Raw genomic sequence first — 16,502 nt, 5'->3', positions numbered from 1 at the left:
CAAACCCCACAGCGAGAACCTAGAACCTCAGATCCTGACATCAAGAAATTTTCCACATATGTTGGAGTTTTGTATAAAGTTAGTTTCAAAGTTCGTTTGTAGCCTTTAACCTGAATTCCAAGATACTCAAAAGAGGTGAAATGACCCAAAGAAATTTTACTACAATTTATGGTTTTCTTAAATATTGCAGCCACACCTCCTCCTTTTTTATATTTTCTATTCTCACTTAAAAAATTGTAGTTAGGAGGCGCTAAGGCTCTGAAACATCCGAAGTGAAAAGAGGATCAGTGTGTCACTAATTTAAATCTGTCACTTCATTAAATATATACGAAATAATAAGATGGTGAAAATAATTCATTAAAATGTGTGACTTTGACCTCCTCATTGCACCTCAAGTAACATGAGGTTAAAATTTCCACTAAATTTCTGTTAGTTGTCCATAAATCTATTTCAGCGGTCATAACAGCTCTCCCAATGACAATTGGTAAATTAGTAGATTTACCAACTACTCATTGGTAAATCTGAACAGTGATAAAACTGTAGAACAAACACTTTGCCTATTGTACTATATTCTACAAAAAATGTATTTGTTGAAAAATACTTTTTTTTTCTATTTCTTTTGATTACTTTTAGGAACAACTCGAGACCGGTGTGCTAGGGTCTGCTAGTTACAACCTGTGCAATTAGTTTTTCTACCCAGTTGCCCAGAGGGGCATCAATTGGTGTAAAAGTGTCTTTGTTTTTGAAGTCACAATGGCAAATATTGGGGCTTTTTATGTTGGCTAACCATGGCTGAATTTAGACCTCCACCTCAAATATGAAAACAAACAAATCCAGAACAAAATTAAAACATCCTGATGTAGTGAGTAGGAGTATGTGCTTCTCCCCCTCCAGAGACTCTTTGTTACTTAAGAGAACATTTGTAGTTGTGGAAACACTCCTGAAAATTTTCTTTCTTTTTCTCTTTATGTAACCTCAAAGGGTGAGTCATCAAAGACTTTCTCTTTGCAGTGAAATGTTTTTCTAAGCTAATAAATTCACTTAGATTTGTCAGTCTCCTCAAGGCCAGGAGACATTGCTCTGAAGGTGTGAAAAGTTTGTGAATCATCAGGCTGAAGTTGCTGGTCTATTTGTTGCATGCAAATGAAAATATAACAAGTCCATTTGGTTCAAACACTCAGTAACTGCAAATTAAAAGACTGAACCCTGCTGAGAACAGAAAACATCCATACTGTAATTCAAAAGCAGCACATTGGTGAGTTAAACTAAGAAGACACTGCATGTTTGGACCTACAAACATGCAGGTCCATGATTGTAGGTCCAAACATGGACCTACAAACATGGTCCACGTTTGTAGGACCATGGACCATGGATCATGGACCATGGTCCATGGTCCTACAGCTTTACTGTAGGACCAATATGAGAAGTACAGATCCTTCTCTCTCATATGAGAAGGCTCTGTACTTGCAATGAGGAGGTCAAAGTCAATTACATACATTCCTGCTCAAACCTGAAACAAGCCAAGCAAATTCAGCTTACAATTGGTAAAAAAAAAAAAAAGTTCTTTTTAGGAATAAAGTATGGCCCATTGTGTTATTCTCTATGTAGCAATCCCTTATGATGTGCAAGTAAGCAACAACAGAGGAGAAGAAAACCCTTTTGACAGGAAAAACGTCCAGCAAAATGAAGCTTTTTTTAAATGGAACACAATGAGGAGAAAAGTGCTGCTTCTCCAAGGTACATAATTTCTTTCGCAGCCACAATGACATAATGACTGCATTGATATTCTGATCTGAAATCACCAAATTCTTTATTTTCAGTTCAATTCTCATCTTCTTCAAGTAGATATTGTGTGAACCTAAGTCCAGGGGGTGTAAGGCAAAGTGGTGCCCATTAATAGTATCCTGCTGCATAATAAGCCCTAGTCTGAAAACATCATGAACACCTTCAGTGTGGTTCCATCCCCATAAGTGTCCAACACAGTTGGACAATTTCTATCCACAATTTGCATATAAATTGTGGGACTGATGGTTCTCCACAGTTCATTCGCTTGTGGAAAACACAGATCACTCTCTGTCGACACCACCAGTTACACATATTGAGGGTTGTGGAAAATAAAATATTCACAGTGTGTTTACTTTCATTAGAAGTTTATTCAGTATTAATCTTACAATGTTTAATCAATTTATTTTTATGCTTACAGAGTTGTTTCTCTTTTGGCCTTCAAAGTTTGCCTTAGTGAGCCAGAAACCTAGCAACAGGTGATAAGCAAATAGTTTTCTACTTCATGGGGGACAGACCAGACTCGAAGGCTGGGCGATTAGATTATTATTAGACATAGAAACTGTGCCTAATAAACTTGAAACCTGTTTTTAACCGAGCGTTGCATTTTTCTCTGTGTGTGTGATAATCTGATATGCTTCTCCACAGACATTATGTCTGAGTATGGAGTGCTGTGCTTCTTGGATGATGTCATAGATATCTGTGTATGAAGGACAGTTTACGGTATACCAGAAAGGTGTTTTCCTTCTAGTTAGAGCTCTTCTGAACAGTGTAACTGCTGTGCTCTCCATCTGCACAGATGTATTAATGCTGTACTTTGTTCTCTCTTTAACAAGGTTTGGACTTTGTTAATTCTCTTGCTCCACAGGGTGTTTTCACACCTGATCCCATAAACTTGGTTTGAATCGGAATCAATATTGCAACATTTGTTACATTTTTGGCAGACGTTTTTCTGGCCTTTCTTTGCCGGTTACTGTGTAGATCATCTCGGTCTTGTCTTATGGTTTCTGTGCTGCAACCAAATTGGTTGCACTCTAAGGCTGTTTGCAAGTATAAAATGGAAACATGAAGGTATGGAGTGATATTTGATTACAAATTGACAAATGAGTCTTTCATTTTAACTTTGGAAAGCACTGATTATTGTAATGTTAATTAAAAAAAATGATTTAGGTGATTTATAAGTGCATTCAACACATTATTCATTTGTGTACTACTTCCAGAAAATGTCTGTGTATTGAATGACAAAATGTCACTTTAATCAAAAACATGCTGCCATCTCCACATTCTGCTCACTGTTACTTTGTCATAATAACTGTCTCTGATGTTATTATGATTGAGCCTCTTCACCCTGATAAAAACTTTATTACGAGCATCATTTTGCGCTAGTGGGACACGATGAGGGGTTGAGAGCATGTGACATTTAAACAAATTGCACTGTTTGTTGCTTACAGGCTGAGACTGTGAAGTCAAATATAGCTCTGCGGTCTAGAATTTGCCCATAATTGCTGATGATCACTTAAAGGGCAAACCAATTGGGGATTCCTCTGTTGTAGGTTAGAAAAGTTAACCTGAATGCCTCTTTTATTTGTGCCAGAAACTTTAAAAGTTGCTTCACTTCAGATTGTGTTTTTTAGGATGGATTTTTTTTTATGCACTACTATTTACTTTTACCCAAAGTTAAAAGGTCAGGTGGATGATTGTGGAAGTAAAACTATGTTTTTGTTCCTCACATAATAAATAAATCCCATGTTTTCTTCCTGTTCAAACACACCTGAATCAAATGAAAGTCTTATTACTAAGGCATCTGCAGAGTTTAAAGTTTAGTTTCCATCCTTCATCCATTATATACTCCATAATTACAAATTTTTCAAAATGTTGCATCACTTTATCCATTTATTGACCAAATATTGGAATATTTTATGAGTTTGCATGTATTGGATATAAAAAATATATGTTTTCATATTTGGGTAACCAATCATTAATTTGAGTCAATCAAGGAAAGACTTGTTGATTTGGATAGCTAGCTCCTTGAATTATGCTTTTTTGCATCTAGTTCTATTAAAAGTGTATATTGTCACTTTTCCCTTTGTTGCTCTCGAGACCAAGAGAAGAAACATTGTTGATGAGAATGTTTTATTACACAAGAAAAAAAGGCATTCTGACAATGTTTCAAAGATTGTCTTTCATGGCTGTACATGAAAATGGTCCTTTTCATATCAGAGATCCAGCTGACATTGTGTCATTTGAAAAACAAATCTCTACTGACGATTGAGACAGACTGAAAATGACAAAGCAGTTACAAAACAACAATCTAAGTTCACTTGATTCTGATTGCTTGTTCTCCATTCTTAGAAGAAGCTCGGCCTTCTGTTTGGTGTCACATGATGTCTGGGTCCCAAAGAAGGTCACCGTGTGCTCTTCTCCTACGCCTTAATTCTCACTGTACTTGAGCAGATGTAAGCTGTGAGCCGAGTGATACAAAGAAAATCAGAGCAGATAAAAGAAACACGCAGTTCTTCGGAGTCATGGCAACAGAAGGCCGGTACAATACAATCAAGGGATGAATGAGAAAGGAGGTGGAGATGGAAATAAAGACCAGGGGAGGTTGGATTTGCAGCTCGTTTGTTGCCCATCTTTACCTCGTTATGGCTTCTTCTTCTCTCCTCCTCTGTGTCTCCAAATTTCTTCAACTCTGACAGCCTCAAAATTGATGAGGACTGCTGTAGCTCTAAACTGTAGCTGTGTTTAATTACAAATGTGTGCAAAACTGTCAATAGCAGAATATTGACAATTTTGCAATTGTGTTGTTTCCATTAAGTAAGAAACACAATTGAAATCACATGTGAGTAAATTTGTTCACTCACTAAGTTATTAAAAACTTGTTGCTGATCTTTCAATTATCCTATTATCTTCTTCTTGTTTAGCACTAATGGAAACATCCAGTTGTTGATTATGACTCGTGATGTCATGGCATGGCTGCAATGGAAAAAAGTTTCCATTGCAGTTTTGCGAAATAAACCGATTTTGATATGGCCAAAATCTGCAAAACCTTTTATTGAAAACAAGTTTTTTTTTCAAAATTGGTATATTTCCCTAAAGCTAATTTATTTTCCAAATGTAAAATTTCAAAATTATATAATCAAAGGAAGCACAGTACATTAGCTCTGCAAACTAAGTAAGTGCACTCCTGAGTTAATTTGCAGTTCCTCTTCCTGGCTGATATGATGCTCCCATCCAGGCTCAGACTGCAGTGCTGCGACCCAGCAAAGGGAAGGCAGTTGGCATCCCGCAGTTAGGCTCCAAACTTCTCAGTCTATGTACCCTCTGAAATCCCTGCATGCTCCCCTGAAGTTCCTGTATTTCACTTTGCATACTCTCATAATGAGTCCGAGGCTCCCTGCGTGGCATGGTTGCCATGGCAGCAGCAGTGGCCGCCTGAAGCGAGCGCGCTCCCGGTGGGGTCAGGCTGTTGTTCAGGTCCATGTTGGACAGGAGATGTCCCAACGAGTCCCAGCGCTGGGATGAAGGCAGACGAATCAGCGAGGAGTAACCCCTCTCAGGGAAAACGGTGGCCACTGGGGGCTTGCTGGTCTCGGATGTGACAACTGGAGGCAGGTTGGGGCTTTCCCTGGAAGGCAGCGGCGCTCCCTGTAGTGGGCCGGGCTTCAGGTACATCCCTCCTCGAGGATCGGCCAAGACTTCGCTGTAGGGAGGTGGGGGGTCCTCCATCAGGACCGCTTCCTCATAGCAAGGTGGCTTCCCAAATTCTGTGTCTGTGTCTGGAAGAGAGAAAAGACTGGCTTAAATCAGGCATAAAATTCCTCAAGAAGGCTGCTACTGACAATTATTTTAGTAATCCATTACGCTGAAGATTTATCAAATATAAAAATTTGGCACATTCTGCAGTTGTTTTATTTAACCACTTAAAATTATTTTGTAGAATATTAGAAAAACATTAAGATATACAAATAAGTTAATTCAGACCCTTTAATCATTTTATTGACTGAAATGCAATAACTGTCTTTTTTTTAATGTTTTGTAATTTGCAGCAGAGGATCCATCTACAACAAAAAGATACCGCTAACATTAATATGTGAAAAGCTCAGCACTTTCTGCTTGATTGAACATCAGCAGTGTAGGGATGATCTGGTGATTCTTTTTAATAACTGAATAGTAAAAGGTGCTTAACTAGAAAATTCCTGAAGAAATTTAACCGGGGCCTGCCAAAGTGTGCCCGTCGATTTTGACCCAGCGTTCTGATGCTAAACATTAGCATCCATGCTAAAGAAAGCTACAATATCATCAATACAATGTGGAGAGTCACAAGCATGTATAGTAAATATGGGTAATAAGTAAGGGAAATAGCTAATACCTCATGCAAGGTAAAAGGCTAATGCTAATGCTCTGCCTTGCTGCGCAAGGCAGAGCCCTAACCTGAGTGGAAAGGATCATGCAGGATAATCTTATTGCACTGCCTATGGCAGTGCACTGGTGGGAAACAGAGAAATGCTAATGTTTGTGCTAATGCTAATGCACTGTCTTGCTGCGCAAGACAGTGTCCTAACTTGAGAGGAAAAGATAATGCAAGCTAATATCATTGCAGCGCCTGTGGCGCTGCATTAGCCGCGGCCGAAGCTTAAGGCTTTTATTTTGAAATGTTCAGAATGTTTCATTTTAAATGGTCAATGTAATCCCATGTATAACAGTGATTTGGTTAAATCAGACATATAATGGTCAAAAGAGCACTTATTTAATGTAAAAATTCTCAAGGCTTTTATTTTGAAATTTTTTTAAAGCTTAATTTAAAATTTCCACACTAATTCCATGTGTAACAATGGTTGGTTAAAAATAGTTATAAAAGGCCCAAAACACAAGCAGCTCTAAAGTCCAGCTTTTTTCTCTGAGTTCTGCCATAGTTAGAACTACAGTGATGCGTTTTTGTAGTCCTAATCAGCTGGCCCCTTTGTGTTCCGTTGCCATGGTAATGGATCCTCTGCCAGCTGTGAGTCAGACAGGGGGAGACTTAATTCTATCAGTTTGAGGCAGCCATTTAGCCTAAAATAGGCATGAGCCAGAAAGGAATCTTAAGGCTTTTATTTTGAAATTTTCATTGAGATTAATTTTAAATGGCCAATCTCATCCCATGTTTAACACTGATTGGGTTAAATCAGTTATATAGTGGTCAAAAGAGCAATTACTTGATGGAAAAATTGTCAAGGCTTTTATTTTGAAATTTACATTAAGCTTAATTTTAATGGTAACACTAATCCCATGTGTAACTATGGAGTTTTGAAATCAGTTCTAAAATTCCCAAAAACCAAGTACTTGTCATGGCCAGCTGATTCCTCCTCAGTAGTAACTGACAGTTCCGCCATGTTGTAGTTCTGACAATCAGCTCAGACCTCTTTTGTAGGCACTGAGTTTTCCGCCATGTTGTAGTTCTAACCTACAGTCCTTGTAGTTCTAAAGAGCAGCTGATTCCTCCTCAGTAGTAACTGACAGTTCCACCATGTTGTAGTTTTTATATTCACCTATGACCTCTTCTGTAGGCACTGAGTGTTCTGCCATGTTGTAGTTCTACCCTTCAGGAATTGTAGTTCTAAAGAAGAGGTCAACTGTCATGTCAGTGTGACACACAAGGAGAGACTTAATTCTAAATGCTTGAAGAAGTTAGTTTTTCTGACAGGCCCGAGAGAAATATTCAAGATTTTATTTTGAAATTTTCATTCAGCTTAATTTAAAGTTTCCACACAAATACTGTGTGTAACAATGGTTGCTTAAAATCAGTTATAAAAAGCCCAAACACAATGTAATTCTAAAGGCCAGCTCATTCCTCCTCAGTACTAACTGACAGTTCCACCATGTTGTAGTTTTTATATTCACCTATAACCTCTTCTGTAGGCACTGAGTGTTCCGCCATGTTGTAGTTCTAACGTTCAGGAATTGTAGTTCTAAGGATAAGGTCAACTGTCATGTCAGTGTGACACACAAGGAGAGACTTAATTTTAAATGCTTGAAGATGTTAGTTTTTCTGACAGGCCTGAGAGAAATATTCAAGGTTTTATTTTGAAATTTTCATTCAGCTTAATTTAAAATTTCCACACAAATACTGTGTGTAACAATGGTTGGTTAAAATCAGTTATAAAAAGCCCAAACACAATGTAATTCTAAAGGCCAGCTCATTCCTCCTCAGTAGTAACTGACAGTTGCGCCATGTTGTAGTTCTGACAATCAGCTCTGACCTCTTTTGTAGGCACTGAGTGTTCCGCCATGTTGTAGTTCTAACCTTCAGGAATTGTAGTTCTAAAGAGGTCAACTGTCATGTGTGTGAGGCAGAGACAGATTTCTATCTTTGTGAGACAGCTCAGTCAGTTATAATGGAAAAAGCAGCCCGAACAACTCCTTGCCGTTCGGAAACCGGGATACGTATCGGAAAACCGTTTGAAGCATATGAGAGAGCTATTTTTTGTCTCCGATAGTCCTGCAAATCAAATCTGTAGCTCACTCACAGTAATTACAGTGATGAGAGAAGAATGGTGTGCGCTGAGGTCTGAAATTTTCCAGAAAAGTATGAAAATATATGGTGGAGAGCGTCAGTTAGGCTGGAACTTGATTTTGCTCTAAAGCACCTTGACAGAAAACCGTAAGCCCTAGAAAATTTTTTAAAACATTTTACCGGAGCAGACATTCGTATCTATGTCATGACCGAGTTTGATACCGATAGCACGATATTTGTGGGCGTGGCGGCGATTTCAAAATTTATTTGGGGTCAGAAATCCACTTCATTTTTCACTCTAGCGGAGCGGCAGTTGGTGGCAGTTATGCTCTGCGTTTCGGCAGTTGGAAATTTCGCTCGTTTTTCGCTTTTTACGTCGCCGTCGTAACGCCGATTCCCCATAAAAGTAATAGCTCCAATGCCGGGAACGAGCCGCACGTTTTGATACCACTTTTGTGGGTGGGCACGCAGCGGTGCGAGCCGCATTAACGGTAGCGGAAGAAGAAGTTATAACTAGAAAATTCCTGAAGAAATTTAACCGGGGCCTGCCAAAGTGTGCCCGTCGATTTGGACCCAGTGTTCTGATGCTAAACATTAGCATCCATGCTAAAGAAAGCTGCAATGTCATCAATACAATGTGGAGAGTCACAAGCATGACTTACTGCATTCAGTATACTAAATATGGGTAATAAGAAAGGGAAATAGGTAATATCTCATGCAAGGTAAAAGGCTAATGCTAATGCTCTGCCTTGCTGCGCAAGGCAGAGCCCTAACCTGAGTGGAAAAGATCATGCAGGATAATCTTATTGCACTGCCTATGGCAGTGCACTGGTGGGGAACAGAGAAATGCTAATGTTTGTGCTAATGCTAATGCACTGTCTTGCTGCGCAAGACAGTGCCCTAACTTGAGAGGAAAAGATAATGCAAGGTGATATCATTGCAGCGCCTGCGGCGCTGCATTAGCTACGGCCGAATCTTAAGGCTTTTATTTTAAAATGTTCAGAATGTTCAATTTTAAATGGTCAATGTAATCCCATGTATAACAGTGATTTGGTTAAATCAGATATATAATGGTCAAAAGAGTACTTATTTAATAAAAAAATTCTCAAGGCTTTTATTTTGAAATTTTTTTAAAGCTTAATTTAAAATTTCCACACTAATTCCATGTGTAACAATGGTTGGTTAAAAATAGTTATAAAAGGCCCAAAACACAAGCAGTTCTAAAGTCCAGCTTTTTTCTCTGAGTTCTGCCATAGTTAGAACTACAGTGATGCGTTTTTGTAGTCCTAATCAGCTGGCCCCTTTGTGTTCCGTTGCCATGGTAATGGATCCTCTGCCAGCTGTGAGTCAGACAGGGGGAGACTTAATTCTATCAGTTTGAGGCAGCCATTTTCCCTAAAATAGGCATGAGCCAGAAAGGAATCTTAAGGCTTTATTTTGAAATTTTCATTGAGATTAATTTTAAATGGCCAATCTCATCCCATGTTTAACACTGGTCAAAAGAGCAATTACTTGATGGAAAAATTGTCAAGGCTTTTATTTTGAAATTTACATTAAGCTTAATTTTAATGGTAACACTAATCCCATGTGTAACTATGGAGTTTTGAAATCAGTTCTAAAATTCCCAAAAACCAAGTACTTGTCATGGCCAGCTCATTCCTCCTAGGTAGTAACTGACAGTTCCGCCATGTTGTAGTTCTAACCTGCAGTCATTGTAGTTCTAAAGAGCAGCTCAGTCCTCCTCAGTAGTAACTGACAGTTCCACCATGTTGTAGTTTTTATATTCACCTATGACCTCTTCTGTAGGCACTGAGTGTTCCACCATGTTGTAGTTCTAACCTTCAGGAATTGTAGTTCTAAAGAGGAGGTCAACTGTCATGTCAGTGTGACACACAAGGAGAGGCTTAATTCTAAGTGCTTGAAGAAGTTAGTTTTTCTGACAGGCATGAGAGAAATATTCAAGGTTTTATTTTGAAATTTTCATTAAGCTTAATTTAAAATTGCCAAACTAATCCTGTCTGTAACAGAGGTTGCTTACAATCAGTGATAAAAAGTCCAAACACAATGTAATTCTAAAGGCCAGCTCATTCCTCCTCAGCAGTAACTGACAGTTCCGCCATGTTGTAGTTCTGACAATCAGCTCTGACCTCTTTTGTAGGCACTGAGTGTTCCGCCATGTTGTAGTTCTAACCTTCAGGAATTGTAGTTCTAAAGAAGAGGTCAACTGTCATGTCAGTGTGACACACAAGGAGAGACTTAATTCTAAATGCGTGAAGCAGTTAGTTTTTCTGACAGGCCTGAGGGAAATATTCCAGCTTTTATTTTGAAATTTTCATTCAGCTTAATTTAAAATTTCCTCACAAATACTGTGTAACAATGGTTGCTTAAAATCAGTTATAAAAAGCCCAAACACAATGTAATTCTAAAGGCCAGCTCATTCCTCCTCAGTAGTAACTGACAGTTCCACCATGTTGTAGTTCTGACAATCAGCTCTGACCTCTTTTGTAGGCACTGAGTGTTCCGCCATGTTGTAGTTCTAACCTTCAGGAATTGTAGTTCTAAAGAGGTCAACAGTCATGTGTGTGAGGCAGAGACAGATTTCTATCTTTGTGAGACACCCAGTTCAGTTATAATGGAAAAAGCAGCCCGAACAACTCCTTGCCGTTCGGAAACCGTGATACGTATCGGAAAACCGTTTGAAGCATATGAGAGAGCTATTTTTTGTCTCCGATAGTCCTGCAAATCAAATCTGTAGCTCATTCATAGTAATTACAGCGATGATATAAAATGGTGTGTTTGAGGTCTGAAATTTTCCATAAAAGTATTAAAATACATGGTGGAGAGCGTCAGTTAGGCTGGAACTTGATTTTGCTCTAAAGCACCTTGACAGAAAACCGTAAGCCCTAGAAAAATTTTGAAAACATTTTACCGGAGCAGACATACGTATCGATGTCATGTCCGAGTTTCATAGCGATTGCACGATATTTGTGGGCGTGACGGCGATTTCAAAATTTATTTGGGGTCAGAAATTCACTTCATTTTTCACTCTAGCGGAGCGGCAGTTGGTGGCAGTTATGCTCTGCGTTTCGGCAGTTGGAAATTTCACTCGTTTTTCGCTTTTTACGTCGCCGTCGTAACGCCGATTCCCCATAAAAGTAATAGCTCCAATGCCGGGAACAAGCCGCACGTTTTGATACCACTTTTGTGGGTGTGCTCGCAGCGGTGCGAGCCGCATTCCGGTCTACGGAAGAATAAGTTATAACTAGAAAATTCCTGAAGAAATTTAACCGGGGCCTGCCAAAGTGTGCCCGTCGATTTTGACCCAGCGTTCTGATGCTAAACATTAGCATCCATGCTAAAGAAAGCTGCAATGTCATCAATACAATGTGGGGAATCACAAGCATGACTTACTGCATTCAATATACTAAATATGGGTAATAAGTAAGGGAAATAGCTAATGCAAGGTAAAAGGCTAATGCTAATGCTCTGCCTTGCTGCGCAAGGCCCTAACCTGAATGGAAAAGATCATGCAGGATAATCTCATTGCACTGCCTGTGGCAGTGCACTGGTGGGGAACAGAGAAATGCTAATATTTGTGCTAATGCTAATGCACTGTCTTGCTGTTCAAGACAGTGCCCTAACTTGAGAGGAAAAGATAATGCAAGCTAGTATCATTGCAGCGCCTGCGGCGCTGCATTAGCCACAGCCGAATCTTAAGGCTTTTATTTGAAATGTGACTCTCCACATTGTATTGATGACCATGCAGCTTACATGCATGACTTACTGCATTCAGTATACTAAATATGGGTAATAAGTAAGGGAAATAGCTAATACCTCATGCAAGGTAAAAGGCTAATGCTAATGCTCTGCCTTGCTGCGCAAGGCAGAGCCCTAACCTGAGTGGAAAAGATCATGCAGGATAATCTTATTGCACTGCCTACGGCAGTGCACTGGTGGGAAACAGAAATGCTAATGTTTGTGCTAATGCTAATGCACTGTCTTGCTCCGCAAGACAGTGCCCTAACTTGAGAGGAAACGATAATGCAAGCTAATATCATTGCAGCGCCTGCGGCGCTGCATTAGCCACGGCCGAATCTTAAGGCTTTTATTTTGAAATGTTCAGAATGTTTCATTTTAAATGGTCAATGTAATCCCATGTATAACAGTGATTTGGTTAAATCAGACATATAATGGTCAAAAGAGCATTTATTTAATAAAAAAATTCTCAAGGCTTTTATTTTGAATTTTTTTTAAAGCTTAATTTAAAATTTCCACACTAATTCCATGTGTAACAATGGTTGGTTAAAAATAGTTATAAAAGGCCCAAAACACAAGCAGTTCTAAAGTCCAGCTTTTTTCTCTGAGTTCTGCCATAGTTAGAACTACAGTGATGCGTTTTTGTAGTCCTAATCAGCTGGCCCCTTTGTGTTCCGTTGCCATGGTAATGGATCCTCTGCCAGCTGTGAGTCAGACAGGGGGAGACTTAATTCTATCAGTTTGAGGCAGCCATTTTGCCTAAAATAGGCATGAGCCAGAAAGGAATCTTAAGGCTTTTATTTTGAAATTTTCATTGAGATTAATTTTAAATGGCCAATCTCATCCCATGTTTAACACTGATTGGGTTAAATCAGTTATATAGTGGTCAAAAGAGCAATTACTTGATGGAAAAATTGTCAAGGCTTTTATTTTGAAATTTACATTAAGCTTAATTTTAATGGTAACACTAATCCCATGTGTAACTATGGAGTTTTGAAATCAGTTCAAAAAATTCCCAAAAACCAAGTACTTGTCATGGCCAGCTGATTACTCCTCAGTAGTAACTGACAGTTCCGCCATGTTGTAGTTCTAACCTGCAGTCATTGTAGTTCTAAAGAGCAGCTCAGTCCTCCTCAGCAGTAACTGACAGTTCCACCATGTTGTAGTTTTTATATTCACCTATGACCTCTTCTGTAGGCACTGAGTGTTCTGCCATGTTGTAGTTCTAACCTTCAGGAATTGTAGTTCTAAAGAGGAGGTCAACTGTCATGTCAGTGTGACACAAGGAGAGACTTAATTCTAAGTGCTTGAAGAAGTTAGTTTTTCTGACAGGCCTGAGAGAAATATTCAAGATTTTATTTCGAATTTTTTATTAAGCTTAATTTAAAATTGCCAAACTAATCCTGTCTGTAACAGTAGTTGCTTACAATCAGTTATAAAAGTCCAAACACAATGTAATTCTAAAGGCCAGCTCATTCCTCCTCAGTAGTAACTGACAGTTCCGCCATGTTGTAGTTCTGACAATCAGCTCTGACTCTTTTGTAGGCACTGAGTGTTCCGCCATGTTGTAGTTCTAACCTTCAGGAATTGTAGTTCTAAAGAGGAGGTCAACTGTCATGTCAGTGTGACACACAAGGAGAGACTTAATTCTAAATGCTTGAAGAAGTTAGTTTTTCTGACAGGCCTGAGAGAAATATTCAAGGTTTTATTTTGAAATTTTCATTAAGCTTCATTTTAAATGTCCAAAATAATCCAAAGTTTAACAGTGGTTATGTTAAAAAAGTCACATAATGCCCAAGAGAGCAATTACGTGATATAAAAGAATCTCAGGGCTTTTATTTTGAAATTTTCATTAAGCTTAATTTAAAATGTCCACACACATACTGTGTGTAACAATGGTTGCATAAAATCAGTGATAAAAAGTCCAAACACAATATAATTCTAAAGGCCAGCTCATTCCTCCTCAGTATTAACTGACAGTTCCGCCATGTTGTAGTTCTGACAATCAGCTCTGACTCTTTTGTAGGCACTGAGTGTTCCGCCATGTTGTAGTTCTAACCTGCAGTCATTGTAGTTCTAAAGAGCAGCTCAGTCCTCCTCAGTAGTAACTGACAGTTCCACCATGTTGTAGTTTTTATATTCACCTATGACCTCTTCTGTAGGCACTGAGTGTTCCGCCATGTTGTAGTCCAAACCTGCAGTTATTGTAGTTCTTAAGAGGAGGTCAACTGTCATGTCAGTGTGACACACAAGGAGAGACTTAATTCTAAATGCTTGAAGCAGTTAGTTTTTCTGACAGGCCTGAGAGAAATATTCAAGGTTTTATTTGGAAAATTTATTAAGCTTAATTTAAAATTGCCAAACTATTCCTGTCTGTAACAGTGGTTGCTTACAATCAGTTATAAAAAGCTCAAACACAATGTAATTCTAAAGGCCATCTCATTCCTCATCAGTAGTAACTGACAGTTCCACCATGTTGTAGTTCTGACAATCAGCTCTGACTCTTTTGTAGGCACTGAGTGTTCCGCCATGTTGTAGTTTCTAACCTGCAGTAATTGTAGTTCTAAAGAGGTCAACAGTCATGTGTGTGAGGCAGAGACAGATTTCTATCTTTGTGAGACAGCTCAGTCAGTTATAATGGAAAAAGCAGCCCGAACAACTCCTTGCCGTTCGGAAACCGTGATACGTATCGGAAAACCGTTTGAAGCGTATGAGAGAGCTATTTTTTGTCTCCGATAGTCCTGCAAATCAAATCTGTAGCTCATTCACAGTAATTACAGTGATGAGAAAAAAATGGTGTGCGTTGAGGTCTGAAATTTTCCAGAAAAGTATGAAAATATATGGTGGAGAGCGTCAGTTAGGCTGGAACTTGATTTTGCTCTAAAGCACCTTGACAGAAAACCGTAAGCCCTAGAAAAATTTCGAAAACATTTTACCGGAGCAGACATACGTATCGATGTCATGTCCGAGTTTCATACCGATAGCACGATATTTGTGGGCGTGGCGGCGATTTCAAAATTTATTTGGGGTCAGAATCGCACTTCATTTTTCACTCTAGCGGAGCGGCAGTTGGTGGCAGTTATGCTCTGCGTTTCGGCAGTTGGAAATTTTGCTCGTTTTTCGCTTTTTACGTCGCCGTCGTAACGCCGATTCCCCATAAAAGTAATAGCTCCAATGCCGGGAACAAGCCGCACGTTTTGATACCACTTTTGTGGGTGGGCTCGCAGCGGTGCGAGCCGCATTCCGGTCTACGGAAGAATAAGTTATAATAATAATAAAGAGACATTCTATTGGGTGAAGATTAATAGGTGCCTGCCATGCAATGCATGGAGGCAGTGACTGACTTGCTTCAAGTCAGTCACTGCTCTCCTTATGCATTGCTATGGGCAGGCCCCAACTAGAAAATTCCTGAAGAAATTTAACCGGGGCCTGCCAAAGTGTGCCCGTCGGTTTGGACCCAGCGTTCTGATGCTAAACATTAGCATCCATGCTAAAGAAAGCTGCAATGTCATCAATAGCATATGGAGCTTCACAAGCATGACTTACTGCATTCAGGACACTAAATATGGGTAATAAGTAAGGGAAATAGCTAATGCAAGGTAAAAGGCTAATGCTAATGCTCTGCCTTGCTGCGCAAGGCAGAGCCCTAACCTGAGTGGAAAAGATCATGCAGGATAATCTTATTGCACTGCCTACGGCAGTGCACTGGTGGGGAACAGAGAAATGCTAATGTTTGTGCTAATGCTAATGCACTGTCTTGCTGCGCAAGACAGTGCCCTAACTTGAGAGGAAAAGATAATGCAAGCTAATATCATTGAAGCGCCTGCGGCGCTGCATTAGCCACGGCCGAATCTTAAGGCTTTTATTTTGAAATGTTCAGAATGTTTCATTTTAAATGGTCAATGTAATCCCATGTATAACAGTGATTTGGTTAAATCAGACATATAATGGTCAAAAGAGCACTTATTTAATCTAAAAATTCTCAAGGCTTTTATTTTGAAATTTTTTTAAAGCTTAATTTAAAATTTCTACACTAATTCCATGTGTAACAATGGTGGTTATAAATAGTTATAAAAGGCCCAAACACAAGCAGCTCTAAAGTCCAGCTTTTTTCTCTGAGTTCTGCCATGTTAGAACTACAGTGATGCGTTTTTGTAGTCCTAATCAGCTGGCCCCCTTTGTGTTCGTTGCCATGTAATGGATCCTCTGCCAGCTGTGAGTCAGACAGGGGGAGACATAATTCTATCAGTTTGAGGCAGCCATTTTCCCTAAAATAGGCATGAGCCAGAAAGGAATCTTAAGGCTTTTATTTTTGAAATTTTCAGTAAGCTTCATTTTCACTGTCCAAAATAACCAAAGTGTAAAAGTGGTTTTGTTAAAAAAAAGTCACATAATCCCAAGAGAGCAATTCCCTAATATAAAAGTATGTCAGGGCTTTTATTTGAAATTTTAATTCAACTTAATTTAA

General features: G+C 39.1%; 1 protein-coding gene across 1 annotated transcript in view; it reads right to left on the bottom strand.

Moving 5' to 3' along the window:
• Positions 1 to 3,918: 3,918 nt before the first annotated feature.
• The window catches only part of LOC129370632 (proline-rich protein 7), a 54,275-nt gene continuing 41,691 nt past the window's right edge, over positions 3,919 to 16,502 (bottom strand). Inside the window, exon 2 of the mRNA XM_055046740.1 lies at positions 3,919 to 5,561. Within this exon, the coding sequence (XP_054902715.1) occupies positions 5,023 to 5,561 (539 nt within the window). The 3' untranslated portion in view covers positions 3,919 to 5,022. The remainder of the gene's footprint in view (positions 5,562 to 16,502) is intronic.

The sequence above is a fragment of the Poeciliopsis prolifica genome, unplaced genomic scaffold (assembly GCF_027474105.1).
Source record: "Poeciliopsis prolifica strain line A6 unplaced genomic scaffold, Auburn_PproV2 SCAFFOLD024, whole genome shotgun sequence".
Taxonomy (NCBI): Eukaryota; Metazoa; Chordata; class Actinopteri; order Cyprinodontiformes; family Poeciliidae; genus Poeciliopsis; species Poeciliopsis prolifica.
This window is presented reverse-complemented; position numbering and strand designations above follow the sequence as displayed.